At 32.8% G+C, this 15785-nt stretch overlaps 1 protein-coding gene across 1 annotated transcript; it reads right to left on the reverse strand.

The window, feature by feature from the left end:
• Positions 1–41: 41 nt before the first annotated feature.
• LOC120627441 (nose resistant to fluoxetine protein 6-like) lies at positions 42–12384 on the reverse strand. Its single transcript, XM_039895446.1, has 13 exons — positions 12198–12384; positions 10362–10647; positions 8728–8919; positions 7566–7645; positions 6389–6582; positions 5813–5927; positions 4510–4724; positions 3819–4012; positions 3533–3668; positions 1739–1925; positions 1477–1619; positions 843–951; positions 42–621 (listed from the first exon to the last, which is right to left on the reverse strand). The coding sequence occupies exons 1-13, from the start codon at positions 12382–12384 to the stop codon at positions 239–241; spliced, it is 2421 nt and encodes an 806-aa protein (XP_039751380.1). The 3' UTR covers positions 42–238.
• Positions 12385–15785: the final 3401 nt, after the last annotated feature.

Genomic DNA, 15785 nt, shown 5'->3' on the forward strand with positions numbered 1-15785 from the left:
AAATCATAATTAATTTATGACTTACAGTTATTATATTCAGTTTTATTATAATAAATTAATTAATCTTATAAATTTTACTGCTGCACATAGGACATTATAACCGCATGATGTACCGAATGCCCCATGGGCCGATCGTAAAGAAATGTTACTAGATAAACAACTTAAATGGTTACGTAAATCTTATTTACTTAGTCTAACAGATCAAGTTAGTATTCCAATTTTGAGATATTCCTTCATCTCAAAATTTGGAAACTTCCTTCGTTTCTAAATCACTGTCCAATTGTGCTCTAACCAAAACCTCGTTTTTATCCAAATGCTTAACACTTTCTTCTTTTAAGGATATATTACTCTCCAAATCATTTTTAACACGTCCATTCTTTTCTACGCATAAATCATCTTTCTCTGATATTGGTCCATTCTGCTGCAATTGAAGGTCTCTTTTTTCTAGAAGAGGTCCATTCCTCTGCAGTGAAAGGTCATTCTTTTCTAAAATATGGTCGTCTTTTTGAAGAGTTGTTAATATAATGTTATTTTCTAACAGTGATCTGTCCTTTTCAGGCAACGCTGATGGTTTTGATAAATCCGCAACTTTTTCCGTTCGCGGACTGCGTTTCTTTTGACCTATAACAATAAAAAATAAATTTTAAATAACTTGATAGGTTTCAGCGAATGATCACCCACCACCTAACATCAGGTGGTTTATCTGCTTATTATGAATTATTTTTATAAAAAACAAAATCTACAGTGCCCGAGAAACTGGCAAAATTTTGCTGGCTTATGAGAGATTTAGTGTTGTTAGAAAATAATTTGTCCTATAACATAACATTATAAACAAAAATTACCTGCTCCTATGACCATTTTGATAACAGTAGAGAAAGGCGCATCAATAACCACAGTGACTAAGTATGAAACCCACACTGAGATCACTAAAAACGCCATGAAGTCAAATATCTGTAACGAAAACGTATTTTGAGTAAAAAACTAAAATAAACAATAGTGCCTATACCAATCTCTAAATAAATAATCCACAATAGTTAATCAATCAAACCTTTTATTGCTTTTAAAAAAATATTGTTGTATATCTTTTTACAAAGATGGTACTAATATTAAATGTGTCAATGTTATTCAGTTTATAGATAATATTTGTTCGAAAAAAATAACATATTATATTTACTAAAAATTAATTCTTACTAGTGAGAAAGCCATTAATTGTGCTTCTTATCTGTCTGCATGTATTTCAAAGTACACAATAATAGCTAAACTACGTCTGTACAATCAAGCAGAGGTATTTCATTCATTCAATAAGGATTGTTGATCGACTTATGTTTTGCTGATCCTTTTCCATCCATTACGAGAGATGGCTCTCGTAGAAAAGAAGAATTCAGAGTTGAGATGATGCTAAGATCCACCACGAAATTCAGTGTGGGTTCGCGAACGTCGTTTTATACAAATGATATAAAAAAAAAACATACTGACCCTTGCACCTTGGCTGAAGAACTGGGGCGACAATTGCATACCCGCCACCAGAAACATAATCGGGTAATGATACAGGTACATTGCAAATGAAATTCGAGCAGGGATCTTCCAGATCGAAAGTGTTAGTAACCAATTTATGGGGCCTAAAAATATAATCAAATGTAGCAGCGAGAAGTTATAATACCAGTATAAGTATGTTGCGTTAAAATAAATTTTTAAAATGAGTTTATATGATATTATTCGACATAAAACGTTAACTTACCTCCATAACCTTTAGCACAGGCAAAGATAATCCAACCTAGTCCAATAGCCCATAGAGCTCGCATAAAGGAATTGAATAGATTATCTCCAACCTGGTTATCCCAGTCAAGTTGCATGACTAAGTAAGAGGTGTAGAAGCCAGATGCAATCAATCCAAGGGCTATTGTCCAAGAAACCAGCATGAAACTCTGTAAACAAATATTTTTTGACATTTGACATTTCGTCATCATGAAATGCGAAGCATGCTAATTTGAAGGTTTTGAAATAAGTAAATATATATATTAAGAAAAGAACAAGAAGAACCATGAGGAAACCATCAACTTATATTTCGATAAAACTTTCCTGATACCATTAGTTGTAGATGAAGTAAAAAAATAACTCAGTTTAAGAGGAATCAATTAATATTATGAAAGCACTAATTACTATGAAGTTTTGTAAAACTCTGCAAATTAAAAAGAATAACTGATGTAATCAAGATTATATGACTGGATAATGAGTTGAACAACACGTCACAGTTCTATGACACGTGAACACGTGAAATTTTTATCAAGACACATTTTAAAGATATTTTTGGTTTAATGATAAATAAAATACAAGCCTATAATAATACTTTATTAATGCTATGGATAAAGTGATATAAAAGGATTAAAAATACAACCACCTAATTTAAAATAGGTATTTAATGACTATATACCTTGGCTAGATCCATAACTCTATAGAGTTCTTGCCTTTGGAAAATCAATGTTAACAATAAATACATAATAAATAATAAAAGATTTCTTTTAGATATCACCTGCAAGATATCATTTTTCAAATGAGTTTGTAGTATTTTTCAAGTAAATAATACTTCAATGAGATTTTAATAAAACTTATTTCAAAGTTTAACTCACATAAAACTCGGTTATCATAAGCCCAAACGGTTTTACTAATAATGTTAATATACTAATGTTAATATCTTTTGAGACTTTCCTGTTTATCTTATATTATTGTCTAAATCTAAATTGAATTTAGGATTAACTTGCTATAATTCACAACCACCTGGCTAATCTGGACGGTGTTGTTTATAGTGAATATTATTTATTCGCAGAGATTCGATGAGATTTTAACGCCACTACTATTATTGCAACTTTGACTTACATAATAAAATAACCTAATTGTTTTTTGAAATATAATAAATTAAATCATTCATAATATCAGCCCATTACCAGCCCACTACAGGGTACGGGTCTCCCCGCAATATGAGAAGGGTTTCGGTCGTAGTCCACTACGCTGGCCCAGTGCGGATTGGTAGACTCTACACGCCTTAGAGAACATTATGGAGAAAACTCAGGTTACCTAACGAAGTTTTCCTTCACCGTTGAAGCAAGTAAAATTTTTATTTCTTAAAACGTAACTTAGAAAAGTAAGAGTTGCATGCTGGGATTCGAACTCGGCCCCCAGAAACTACGACACTACTCTATTACCGCTTCAATAAACCATTACTAAAAATTAATGTGAAATTTAAAGAAAAATAATATTTTATACTTTCTGACAGTAATACAGTTACTATAAACAGTACAAAGTTAAACTATTACTATTATAGTATTTAAGTAAAACAGTTACTTTGTTTTTCAATTCTGAGTACCGACAAACACAAATACAGAGGTTTTATTCAGCGTAGCTATCGTTAATATCAATCTAATTGGTTCTGTGACATTCAGAATTTCCAAATAAATCGTACTACCTACTTACATGAAGATAAACACTCAAATATAAAATCGACAAACAATATAATTTATAGAATAATTAAACGTACCTTTTTTAACCTAATTTCTTGTCCTTTGTAGATGTTTAGGATGTAGCCAACAATCATGCCCACGAAGAATGGGGAACCTCGTGTTAAAGCATTCATATAGTAATTTCTCATGTAGAAAGGCTGTTCTTCTAAGCGTCTGCCAAATAAGACAACATGATAAAAAGAGTTATTGAGGTATTCCCAATTATGTATTTGGTTAATTTCATTAAAATATGTCTTAACGAAACTTCCAAACATTCAGGAATGTCAAATATATAGTACGAGATATCATATTTATTACACTTACGGAATTGTCATATTAGTAGCGGGCATGTCCTTCATAAAGTTCCATATAGTGGATGCGGCAAGAATTGCTAGCAATCCAGATACTAGAGCAGACCATGCTGCCTTCTTATTACTCCCAAGAACCCAAAATAGGACGAGTGGCGATACAATGTGTAGTTGGATATCAATGGCGATGTACCAAGAATGACGTATACACTGGAAATAATAATTATGCATGTTCATATTACAAAAGTTTTTTTTAAGATGCGTTTGCGCTTGATTACCATCATGAATGAAAATAATGATGAGGACAGATGAACACTGTCCTAGAAAATGCTTTTTCACTCTTGGCATTTGCAGTGCAAATTCAACGTGGTAGAAAACAGTTAAACAGTTACAATTTATTATTTTAGATAGAAAAAAATAATCTATCTAAAATAATAAATCTTTCTTAAAATAATCCTTTGGATAGGATGCTGGACTAAAAGCCTACAATGGCTCCCAACGGGAGGATTAACATGTGTAACTCCCAATGGGTGATCGCAGTACATGGTGGTAGTGGCAGAGAGGACGATGCTACCCATCCTTCGTTATATTCCCTTAGTCGCATCGTTCGAGACCCGGAGAATTGTTGGTGACAATTGTTACCACGTGACCCCAAAACAAACCAAATAATCTTAATATGTAGTAATAAACGTTCAGTAAGAACTTACAATATCATCGGGGTTTACATAGTTCTGAACATGTAATAACGTTGTCCACCAAAAAGTTCGACATCTTTCTGCGTTACGGGCAACTTCGACCCAATATGGACCGTCTACCATGCGGTGGAATACAGAAGCTTCTAGAAGAACTAGCGAAGCTAACAGCGGGAACATTCGTAAAAGACGATTTATGTAGAATACATGTAAGCGTTTCAGAAATGTAGCTGGAAAATAAAAATTACAGAATTATGAAAATTGAACCGTAATTGGATTATTTTTCCCTATCTTGTGCCCCAGAGCTAAACGAACTCATAATAGAAAATACGGATTAGAAGTTTCGATCTAGCAAACCATCCTAATCTCGATTAAATGTCTGTACATAAGGGATTTGAAATATGATAGTACCTATGTTTTAAATTATAAGTAAAGATTAAAATACTCTTTTGGTTATTATTACACCAATTGGCGTCCACTGATGGACAAAGGTCTTTTGTAGGAAGTTCCAAATACCATGGTCTTGCGCCGTTTAGGTCCAGCGCCTCCCTGAGACTCGTTTGATGTTATATAATTATAAACTAGATGTGCCCTGCTGCTTTGCCCGTGTTAATTAAGGGACGCAGCGTACTGCTACATAGACTACACCTACCTCAATAAATGAAATACATAACGTAAAACAATACATAACGTTTTTTCAACCTTACGAGTGCGAGCGAATAATATACTTGATCTTGCTCTTGGAGCTTGAATCACCCACTATTTTATACTTTCAATCACGTAAACATCGCCAAATGGAAATGACCGGCCCGAGAAATTTAAATATTTTTAATTCCCTTTAGCAAATGACAGCAAATAAAAATGTGTGGCATAACATCAGCACTACATATTAATCTATAGCGCTGGTAAAGCATCGTGGATCCAAGTCAGTAAATGGATGGGTGCCCATCTTTCGAAATTTGAAAGATAATATAATATCAATCAGTCTTAGCTCCTGTCACTAACAAAGAATAATAAAATATCTTAAATGTACAGAAATTGACCCGTTACAGTTTAATTCTAAGTAGGTATAGATACTTTACCGACAGCAACAATGACCTCGCTAATAAGTGTTTGAAAATGTTTTGGTAATAGTGTAGGTACAGTAATTTTAGAGGACATTGATTAAAAGTATTATTGGTAATGAGTTTTATTACTCACATTGCAAGATTTAAGAAAGATATAGATTTTAATAGAAACTAACCAAAAAAAAGTTAGGATTGAAATTATCGGTTAGAATTTATCTAGATTAATCATAACAACTATTTTGGAAACTTACTTCCAGACATCTTTCCAACGGAAGTGTAGACGAGCAAAAGTCCTGCCATTAGGAAGAACGAATCAACTGAGAAGAGCCCCGTTGATACCCAAACTGCGTCTCCGGAAGTTACCCACTGTTAAGAAACAAAGAAATGCATGATAATGTATAGTTAAAAGGTATGCATTACATAACCTAACGAAGTTTATGACTCTTCTTTTATTTCCCTTTATTAATTACTTGTTACACTCTGTAGAATCTATTACAACCTCTATACAGCCTCTTAATGGGTCTTCACGAAGCTTATGACGTTTATTTTCATTTTCTCGCCCTCTACTTTCATAATTCTTCCACTTTTCTAACCTCCTGTCTCCCTCATACAGTGTAACATTATTTACGGACGGAATCGATTGATTTTTTGGTGAACTCAGAATTATTTATCTCAAATAAATTGACTATATGATATATTACGCATATAAGATTAATTCAGATAAAAATTATCAAACAATAAAATGATAAATGATATATGAATTTGGTAACAGTAAAACTGTATTATTTGAAATAGATATTTAAAATAATGACGTAATTTCCACTCACTTTAATTCCATCCAAGAGATTGTAATTGAAGTTGTGCATGGAGAAGGCGTGGCCCACGATAACCCACATCATAGAAATAGATCTGACTCCATCTAAACAGTCTAGCGCATTCGCGTTTGGAGCAAATGTTACGAGACGACGAGTATTTGTGTATACTGAGAACATGCGGATGTAGATAATAGCGCTCTTTGGATCTGTAACAACATATTGCAATACTTATTAACAATTTATCTATGTAACTATATTGAATAATAACTAATAATCTCCACACTTTGTTTTCGACATTAATTTTCATATTGACGACTCTAAAGCTATAAATCCAATGGATAATGATTATACAACGCATATTAATTAGATAATTGATCAGTTTAATCAATCATGGGCGTATGATACTAGTAGTCTTAACATAATTTCCGGGGATTTATGATAAAGAATAACAAGATAATAATAAAAAGTTTCAGCCATTTTACTTCTTCTCAGCTTTCACTATTTGTTTTAATAGAGTGTTGCGAGTAATAAACTCCCTGCTCACTCGCTTTAAGGTAGCAGTAGAGTTTAAGCTCTAAATCTATTGATATAGGGGGCTAGTGCATGTAAAATATTTATATTTATTTATTTATTTTTTTTAATGATGACACTAAATAAATTCGAACACAAATGCAGACAGAACCATTATATTGTATAAAATATTGAGGTTAAACGTTGTCGGTGGTTCTTTTAAAAAATCTTTTAATTAATCACGAATAAATACGATAGTAACATGTTAAATCAAGTGAGTATATAATATATATAATAATACACTATTATTTATGATCATCAGCTGCGACAAGTCTTTTTTTGTGAAGAACGCTCTGACTTGCAATGTCAGCAAACCTTCTTATCATGCTTTAAGTTTTCATGTAAGTGAATATAGTTCTTACGAAAACAATAAATTTCTTAAACTACAAAAGTTACAGTTGTAATAAATAATCTCCGATATGATAAAACTAATCCAAAATGTTGAGATGGCAAATTGAATTTTTCTATCCTTTTCCTACTCTTCAATGTAGATAATGATAGCACTGCTTAATTCAATGTGCCATCTGATGATTTTGATGTAACAATATTTATATCTATCTATACATTTAGATCATTAATCATCGCAATAAAAATTAAATAAAACTGAAATGAAACTTACCCTTCTTTAAGATGAATAAGTGAGTGATATCGTACGCAGTACCAAGCACTGTTAAGAGCGCAATTAAGGAGAAAATGACGCTGAAACAGAAATAAAATATTAAGTAGGTAAACTTATGAAGTTACTAAAGTTTAGTGGAAAGATCAAAATGTCACCAATCTTTAAACAAACATTCAATTGAGAGCTATTTAATAATAATGTGTGTGATGATTGCATAATCGTTAGCCCTCTTTAGCTACCTAGTAACCTACCTAGTTGATTTTGACATAAAATGTAAAAATATCCAGTTGTTTCCTCAGTCAGAGAATACTTGACGATTTAAACAGAGGTAAATAGGTAGTATAGTATAAAGATTATAGAATTTTGTAATGTGTTGTTTTAAGGCACGGCAGATGAAAATGATTTTTTACACCAGCTACTTATACTTTATAAAGCTACTGTCAGCTATTAAAATCCAAAATAAAATATAAAATAATTTCAGAAATATTTTTAAATAAAACAGTTCATGTCTTTTAAAATTTTCTTTTGCGAGCGATCGAAAGATTAATAAATAATTGCTGACGTACAAATATTTATGATTTTATTATATTACAACCTAATGACGACAATTTGATAACCTTATTACCAAATATTATTCAAAAGTATTTATTTTAGTCGTAATGCAATATAATTATTGAATAATATAAAGTGACTGTAAAGATTATGAGTAAAACGACAAAGCTTCTCAATTACGAAGTTCAATGGCATTTTTTTTATAAATACTGTCTTTTTTCAAAATAAAACGACTAGAAGAACGAAATTAAAATGCAACAGTGTGATTACCAATATGTATATGAAAATGCAAATAATTTGTCAATCAATCAAATCAAATATGGACATTCATTAACAACAACGTTATTTTTAAATCACGCCTCAAAAATCACATTTCAAGTCGGTTGGTCACAAGAAATGTAGGAATCCGTATCTCCTTAGTGATAGAAAACCAAATATTTAACAATCATGTTGTTATTTCTTAGGTTCTCTTTAAACTCGGTTATTTTAAGGACCCCATCAACATCATCACGATGATTCACAAGCTTCGTTCGACCAAGGTCGTGTCCAGCTTCTTCAGAGTGTAGTTAGAACAAGTTTTATTGGAAATTTATATGATAATTAGACTTACATAGCTACGTAATCAACAGGTACCCAAGGCTTGTCATTGGGTAGACGACAAAATTGTTCCTCAAATTGGAAACCTATGGAGCTCAAATTGAAACTCCGCTGTGTAAATTGTAGCGAGGTACAAACTTTGGGTATGCAAATGGCCACGTTCATTGCAGCTTTTGAGATGACATCTTGAACTTCGACACGGTTTCTGAAAAATAGGGTAAAAAATCAGTTTTGTTATCAATTGTATAGTGATATACAAATATAAATAGATATTACACTGGCATGGCTTCTTGATTCTCTGGGAAAATAATGTTGTTATTACCACATCAGGGCTAACAAAGCCAGGAAACAAAATTATATTCCCCGATTATAACCTGACTAGGGATATAATTAACCTGACCACCTGCTATAGCACGTCATGGAATAGGAGAAGTTTACCCCCGTTTATTTTTATACATATATTATTTGGATATTATTTCCACTTGTGCGCCAATGCTCTGATAGTTCATAAAACTGTGGGAGAAGATAATTTTTTATCCTTTCCCCGGGTAGATAATTATCTCCTGCCCATGCTAGCCGTGCAGAATGCTTGGTATGGAACGTGCTTTGGTATGGTCATTACGCACGAAATGTATTTTGAGAGAAATCCCTATTTATGACCAAGGCTGACCATCAAAATTCAACAACACATAGTATAGTTAGTTTTTTTGGAAAAATAGTTTCTAGTTATAAGTACAAAGCGTTCGTTTTCGTGTCTACTGTGCCAATTCTTCCACCTTTAATTTTTTACCTTTGCTAAAATTATTTTCCTTTGTCAACCCTTTTAAACAATTTCCTTCCCGCTATCTAGAATTTAATAAATAATTTCAGCATGACAGCGTTAATCTTATCACTCTCATAATTTACAGCAGTTAGTGACGTCAACTTCAACAGTTCTGGTTTGAAGAGGTAATAAATTGTACGTCACAATATGCATATGGTGAATGAAGACTTAATAACATAAAGGATCAAAACCAGTGTTATTCTATTCCTTATAATAATTTGGGGGCTTTTTCTATCCAAATAATATTTCCTGTTTTTTTTTTTGTAAATATGAATTGAATATATTATTTAAAAAACCCCTTTTAAATTATGGTTTTACCGGTTTTAAATTATGCAGTATAGTAGTAGAAATTTGGACAAAGACGGCCATTTCCCTTAACAAAAAGGCCTGGAGATGTAAAGTGCTACTTATATTTATGGTCCATGCGTCATCAACTCTCATAGCTGGGGCACATTTAGAATTTAAACAAACTGTGCTGGAAGACCAAGCAGATGGTTGGCCTGATGGCAGGACAAAACCATCGTTTATAAACAAAAAGTCAGCAAAACTTTGCAGGTCATGAACACATCCTACAAAGTGCTATCTTATGTACGACAACCTAAGGCATAGGCCCCATGTGCTTGGAATTAGGCCACAAACACGCCTTAAAGAGTGTAACACAGCAATGCTGCTAGGCCGCAGAAACAAACTTGGCGATAGTATAGCGAGTAGCTTACCCAGACGAGCTCTGGCAAAAAAAAAATCTACTATTACTTGACCCGAGCTTAAACAATATGCTCTGATTTAAACTACCTTTTTAAAAGCGTTATCAAACTATTACTTACATGTTATCTCTTTTCCCAACTGCAAAACTTTGTGCTTCAGAAATTATTCCATTATCAAAGTGTACAATTTTCATATTAGTGAAGTCACGTCGTGGTAAAATAATGTACTCTTCTGCAAACGGTACCTCGATGGTTTGATTAAAAGGTATTTGAAGGAAGCAATATTTTCCTTGGATATTCATATCTTGTCTCTTTTCTTCTATTCCAAGACATTGATAGTAGTCCCCAAGGTCAGCGCCACTCAACATAAACAACCCTCTTGGTGTTCTCATTCCCGAATCCAAGACTGCAAGAAAAAAAAACTTTAAAAGAAAATGGACTATAACAATATAATAATAATAATAATAATAAATATATTACCACAATACACACATCGCCATCTAGCCCCGAAATTAGCGTAGCTTGTTTTATGGGTACTAAGCTGACTGATGAATATTTTTACGAATAATATACATATAAACACCCAGACACTGAAAAACATACATGCTCATCACACAAACATTTTACAGTTACAGTTACAGAGAATCGAACCCACGGCCTTGGATTCGCCAAGGTCGCTGCGAACAGCGCCAATCGGCCGTCAAATAATAACTTATCGGAATATAGGCCGTCTAATATGAATATTAGAATTAAAAATAAACTCGTTGTGCAGTTAACGATAAAAAAGCTAGGATATGAATTGTTCTAGCTTTATAGCTAAATGTTAATTAACTGTGAAACGGTGATAACAAAAAAAAATACCCGGCTTAGTTTGTTGTGGGCTCTTTTTAGACCAAGGCGCGTTTAAAACCCTCGTAGCTTAAGGTTTAAGCTATCGATCGAAGTTTTCACCATTACACAATTATGTAATCATATATGTATGAACGCTTCATAAGTGCCTGATAGGCCTAAAGGAATAATGAATATTTGAATTTGAGAGCACATACAGTAAGTAACATTAATCCTTACTTAAATATTCTTTTGTATGTTTGTTTCCTATTGTTAGCTTAACCACTGCCTGATCTAGATGCCATTTTGCAGAAATAAGCATCAACTTTCTTGCTCCATAACATCCATATTAAAATAATATTATATGTTAACAACTTGCAGTCAAAAAAATTTGCATCGAACGTTAAGCCGAACTTTACTTTACAATAACAATAAGTCTGATGCTAGAGAATTCTTCAAAAGGGTCCGGAATTATATCATCATGCTCTGAGAGACTGACTGACTTAGCAATTTAAAGAGGATCACAACCTTTCCCGACCGCAAGGTAGCGGTTATTATAGATATGCCAAAATCAAATTACCAGGTTCATCTTCAAGTCTAAAAAGATCACACATCATTAAGGGCATTTAGCAAGAAGAAATATTTTCTTCACAGAATTTGTAATATAATATTTTTAGGTGCTTTAGGTCATATAAATGTAAAAGAAAAACATCAGTAAAAATAAATAATATTGCATAGAATACTAAATGGTTACAAATAACAGTGCTTACTAAATAACGTATACTACTAGTTGTCATCCGCAACTTTGTCCGCGTTTTTGAATGATTTCGCGGCAAGTTTTCTCGGAACAAAAAGTATTTTATGTTTCTTGAAGATATAGCTAGTATAACATATGTGCTACAGAAGTTAAGGTTTGAAAGCGTAATAAACAAGAAAAAACTCACATTTTCTTGTGATTAACGAGTAACATGCTAGTCCACAAACTATTCGCCAGATAAGTGAGATAATCCAAAACACAAACTATTCCATATAGGAGGATGACAACCAAGTTTACAAACCTAGAGGCATTTTCTAAAATCGATTTATGTTTTATTTGCGTTAATCAAAAGATCAATGAACTAAACTTACATCGTCCGTACAGATTTGAGTCGTTTGTCCGCAGAAACGCCATTTGCTTCTCACATTCTTCAGAATCTAATACTCTGTCATAGAGGTCTTTATCAAAAGTACGACTGTTATCTTCATCTATAACTAAACGGCCATTTGAAAAAGCGAAAACACTGATCAAAACTAAAAGTGAAATATTTAACTCCATTGTAATCAACACAACACTTTTTTAGTCCCAAAATTATTTCATACTCGTACTCCGTTGTTGCCTTATTCGTGATCTTTGGCGTAATGATATATTTTTTTGGCACGGGGATGTCTTTGATTATTTATTGTTGTAATTAGCAATTATAATCTAATCTATATAGTTATCGCCTGAATTTATTACTCATGTAAATTCAGATAAAATTTGCGATTTTGCCACTGATAGTAATTAAATTCCTCCGAATAGGTTTACTTTCCGGGTTCATATCTAGTCCTAGGAAAGCAAAACATGTTTTTAAATAAACACATCTCATTACAAAAAAGATAACTACTATAAAATGAGCAATTTACCAAACATAAGAAGAAAAATAAAACATTTTGTTGGCTCTAGGATAGCATATAATGCACCTTTACCACCGGCTAGTGAAAGATTGGACATTCATAGCATTGGACAAACGTAAAAGTACAAGCGAGAAAATTAAGTGACGACCACAAAAAAATTACCGATTTAGAGAATAGCCCATCCCAAGAAGAGCAGGCAGAGCTTGTAGGTTTATTACATAATAATTAGAATTGTACTTAGAAAGTGGTATTTATCTAACAAAACAAAGCTTCTCATTTGTGCACTAACTTTTAGATATTCGTAGAAAAATTCGTTATGAAAGCTTAGTTAATGATACTTAAATTATTTAGTTTCTAGTTATGAATGATGTTCTGGAATCTAGAGGGAAACGTAATTTTTGTATAAAGATCGAAACCAAATAATTAAACCTAGAAGCATATTATTTTTCTTCGTGCATTAAATTCATTTCAAATCCATTAATATTATTTGACAAATTGTTGACCAAAGTCTTGGCTCTCACATGGAAGGAGATAACGGGCAAAAAGCTAACGGATTCCTCAGAGGATTTCGATATGTAACTGTAAAATTGAGATTACGTATAAATTCAAAAATAAGCAAGAGTATTAAAATGACTGAGTCACTATTTATCTTTAGTTTGAGGTAATCAGTTTTTTGAGAATTCATTAAAAGTAGTGAAAGGAATCAAAAATAGTGTCATTTTTGTGCTTGATAAGAGTCTATGAATGCGCAATTAGTCATTGATATTTAGCTTAAAGTTGATAAATAGGTAATCTATATGCAAGAGTGATACCGATAGCATTATGTCATTAGCTCTTTGGAATGAAAACAATATTTTTTTAATGCGTAATTATTAAGATAAAATATATTTAAGTTAAAATTGTACTTCGTTATTATTATATTTATTGTCTATTGTAGTCCTTAAGCAAACGTGGATCCTTATAGAAATATCGACTCTGTTCAGAATCCGTAACGGGAAACTTATCTTTCAGACCTTATCTTACGAGTGTATGAAAATATTGGGAGTTTCACTTATTTCATTAACGCATTTTTTTTAATTTTCGATACGCAATCTCTAATTATGATAAAAAAAGATTATGTCTGGTATATATTATGAGGTTATTGTTATTTATATAGTATGTAAATAAGATTAAAGATCTGACTTTCTGATTGTGTTTGGATTGGGAACACACAACGAATTTCCACCGTTTGTTTTGTACACTAGCTCTTTATTGCAATCGTGACTTATTTTATTTAGTCGTATGGCATTTTCTAAAAATAAGCGGTTTAAATTATTGATATCATCTACAAATTAATAGCTAACATGTCAATTTCCAATTTCTCCAACCATATGATAGTCAGAGCAGACAGATCAAAAAGGTTGTTGGGCAATCCCTGGTATGAAATGAAGGGGCAGCGCTGGATTATGTGCTCCATCGTCTGATTTTCTTCGCTATAGGCATATGTAGTAGATGGATTTGGTGGTGGGCTGTTAAAGACTTGTTGACATGAAGATGGGGATTTGAGCAGATTTTTTCGGCTTCCCTTCGCATCGTATGTAGTGCGTGTTAAAAACTAAAAAGCAAAGCGCGTCATACGAGTTTATGGAATGTTAACCACTTTACCGTGTAGATCCTTACAATGTCCAAAGTGATGTAGACCATAGATGGAAAGGAATCTTTACCACAGTCCACAGTGCTCCAATCTTTGTGGTGTACTGACTATAGCCTCGTTCCCGATGAGTCTACTAGCATGACGATCCACCGAATCCAAAGATAAAACTGGTACTTGCAGAGAGCCATTCCATAAATGGTTGCAGTACGTTGGTTTTTCGAAAATGATTCTTCTTCTTTTTTATTTTTTATTCCACTACAAGTTAGCCCTTGGCTGCAGTATCACGTGCTGGTAAGTTATGATGCAGTCTAATATGGTAGCGGGGTAACTTGTTAGGGAGTATGGTAGTCATACCCCTAATCGGTTTCTAAGCGACATCGCACCGGAACACTAAATCGTTTAGCGGTATGTCTTTGTCGGTAGGGTGTTAACGAGCCACGGCCAAGGCCTCCCACCAGACAAGAACTCTAACTGAATCTTCTAGAACGGAAAAACAATGATTTTGTAAAACTCGACAGTCGCTTCATTACAAGGGATAATAATTATATTATCAGTCGCTACTTTTGGAAAAGAATTAAACTTATCGTATTATTCCACTGATACTTAGATTAGATACATATAATAGGGAACACATTTATTTACAATAATTACAAAGCACATTGTTATTAATTACTGCAATACAAAAAAGTAAAAATAGCCGTAGTTCTTATATAAAATTCGAATATTATTAACAATTATATTAGCTTCATCGGTTTGACTAGCAATTTTTGCGAATATTTCTTCACTGGTTTCGTAGTTATGTATAAGAAATGAATGACTTGGGATGATATCAGCTGCTTCTAGATTTACACAATCTTTTATAATTTCTAATAAATTTTTGGTCAAAAAAGAAAGTGCTGGACAAGAAAAAACTGTGTTTTTGTTAAAACCTTTCTTCCTAAACATTTTTTGATTATTACATATTTGTGAAGTCCAATTTTCTTTATAACTACTAGCTGATACGCGAAATGGCGGACATATTAAATTCAACAACATTAATTGGATAAGGTTTTTTTTACAAAAACATAAACCCCAAATGTAGAAACATTTCATACAAAAATATACATTGCTAGGTCCAAACAACTGAAGGAGTTATAATTTTATAAAAGCTTATTCAACTCCACAAAGTATTTCTGTATTATAATTGCAGTAAAGACGCCACTTTAGCTGAAAAGATCAATTAATACGGCCATAATTCTTGCGGAGGCAGCAAATCGGTAGGTCGTGGTAATTACCGGTAAGTATAATGTCTCATTGTTAATTGTTAGGGCATATCGCGGGCGGATCTCTTTGGGACTGTCCGCCTTATCTGTTTGGAGGCTGTGGACTCCGGGCAATATAAGGGCTGGCTATTCATTGTCTTATAGAAACGATTAAGTTCACTAGTAACT

This window comes from Pararge aegeria, chromosome 11, assembly GCF_905163445.1.
Source record: "Pararge aegeria chromosome 11, ilParAegt1.1, whole genome shotgun sequence".
Lineage (NCBI taxonomy): Eukaryota > Metazoa > Arthropoda > Insecta > Lepidoptera > Nymphalidae > Pararge > Pararge aegeria.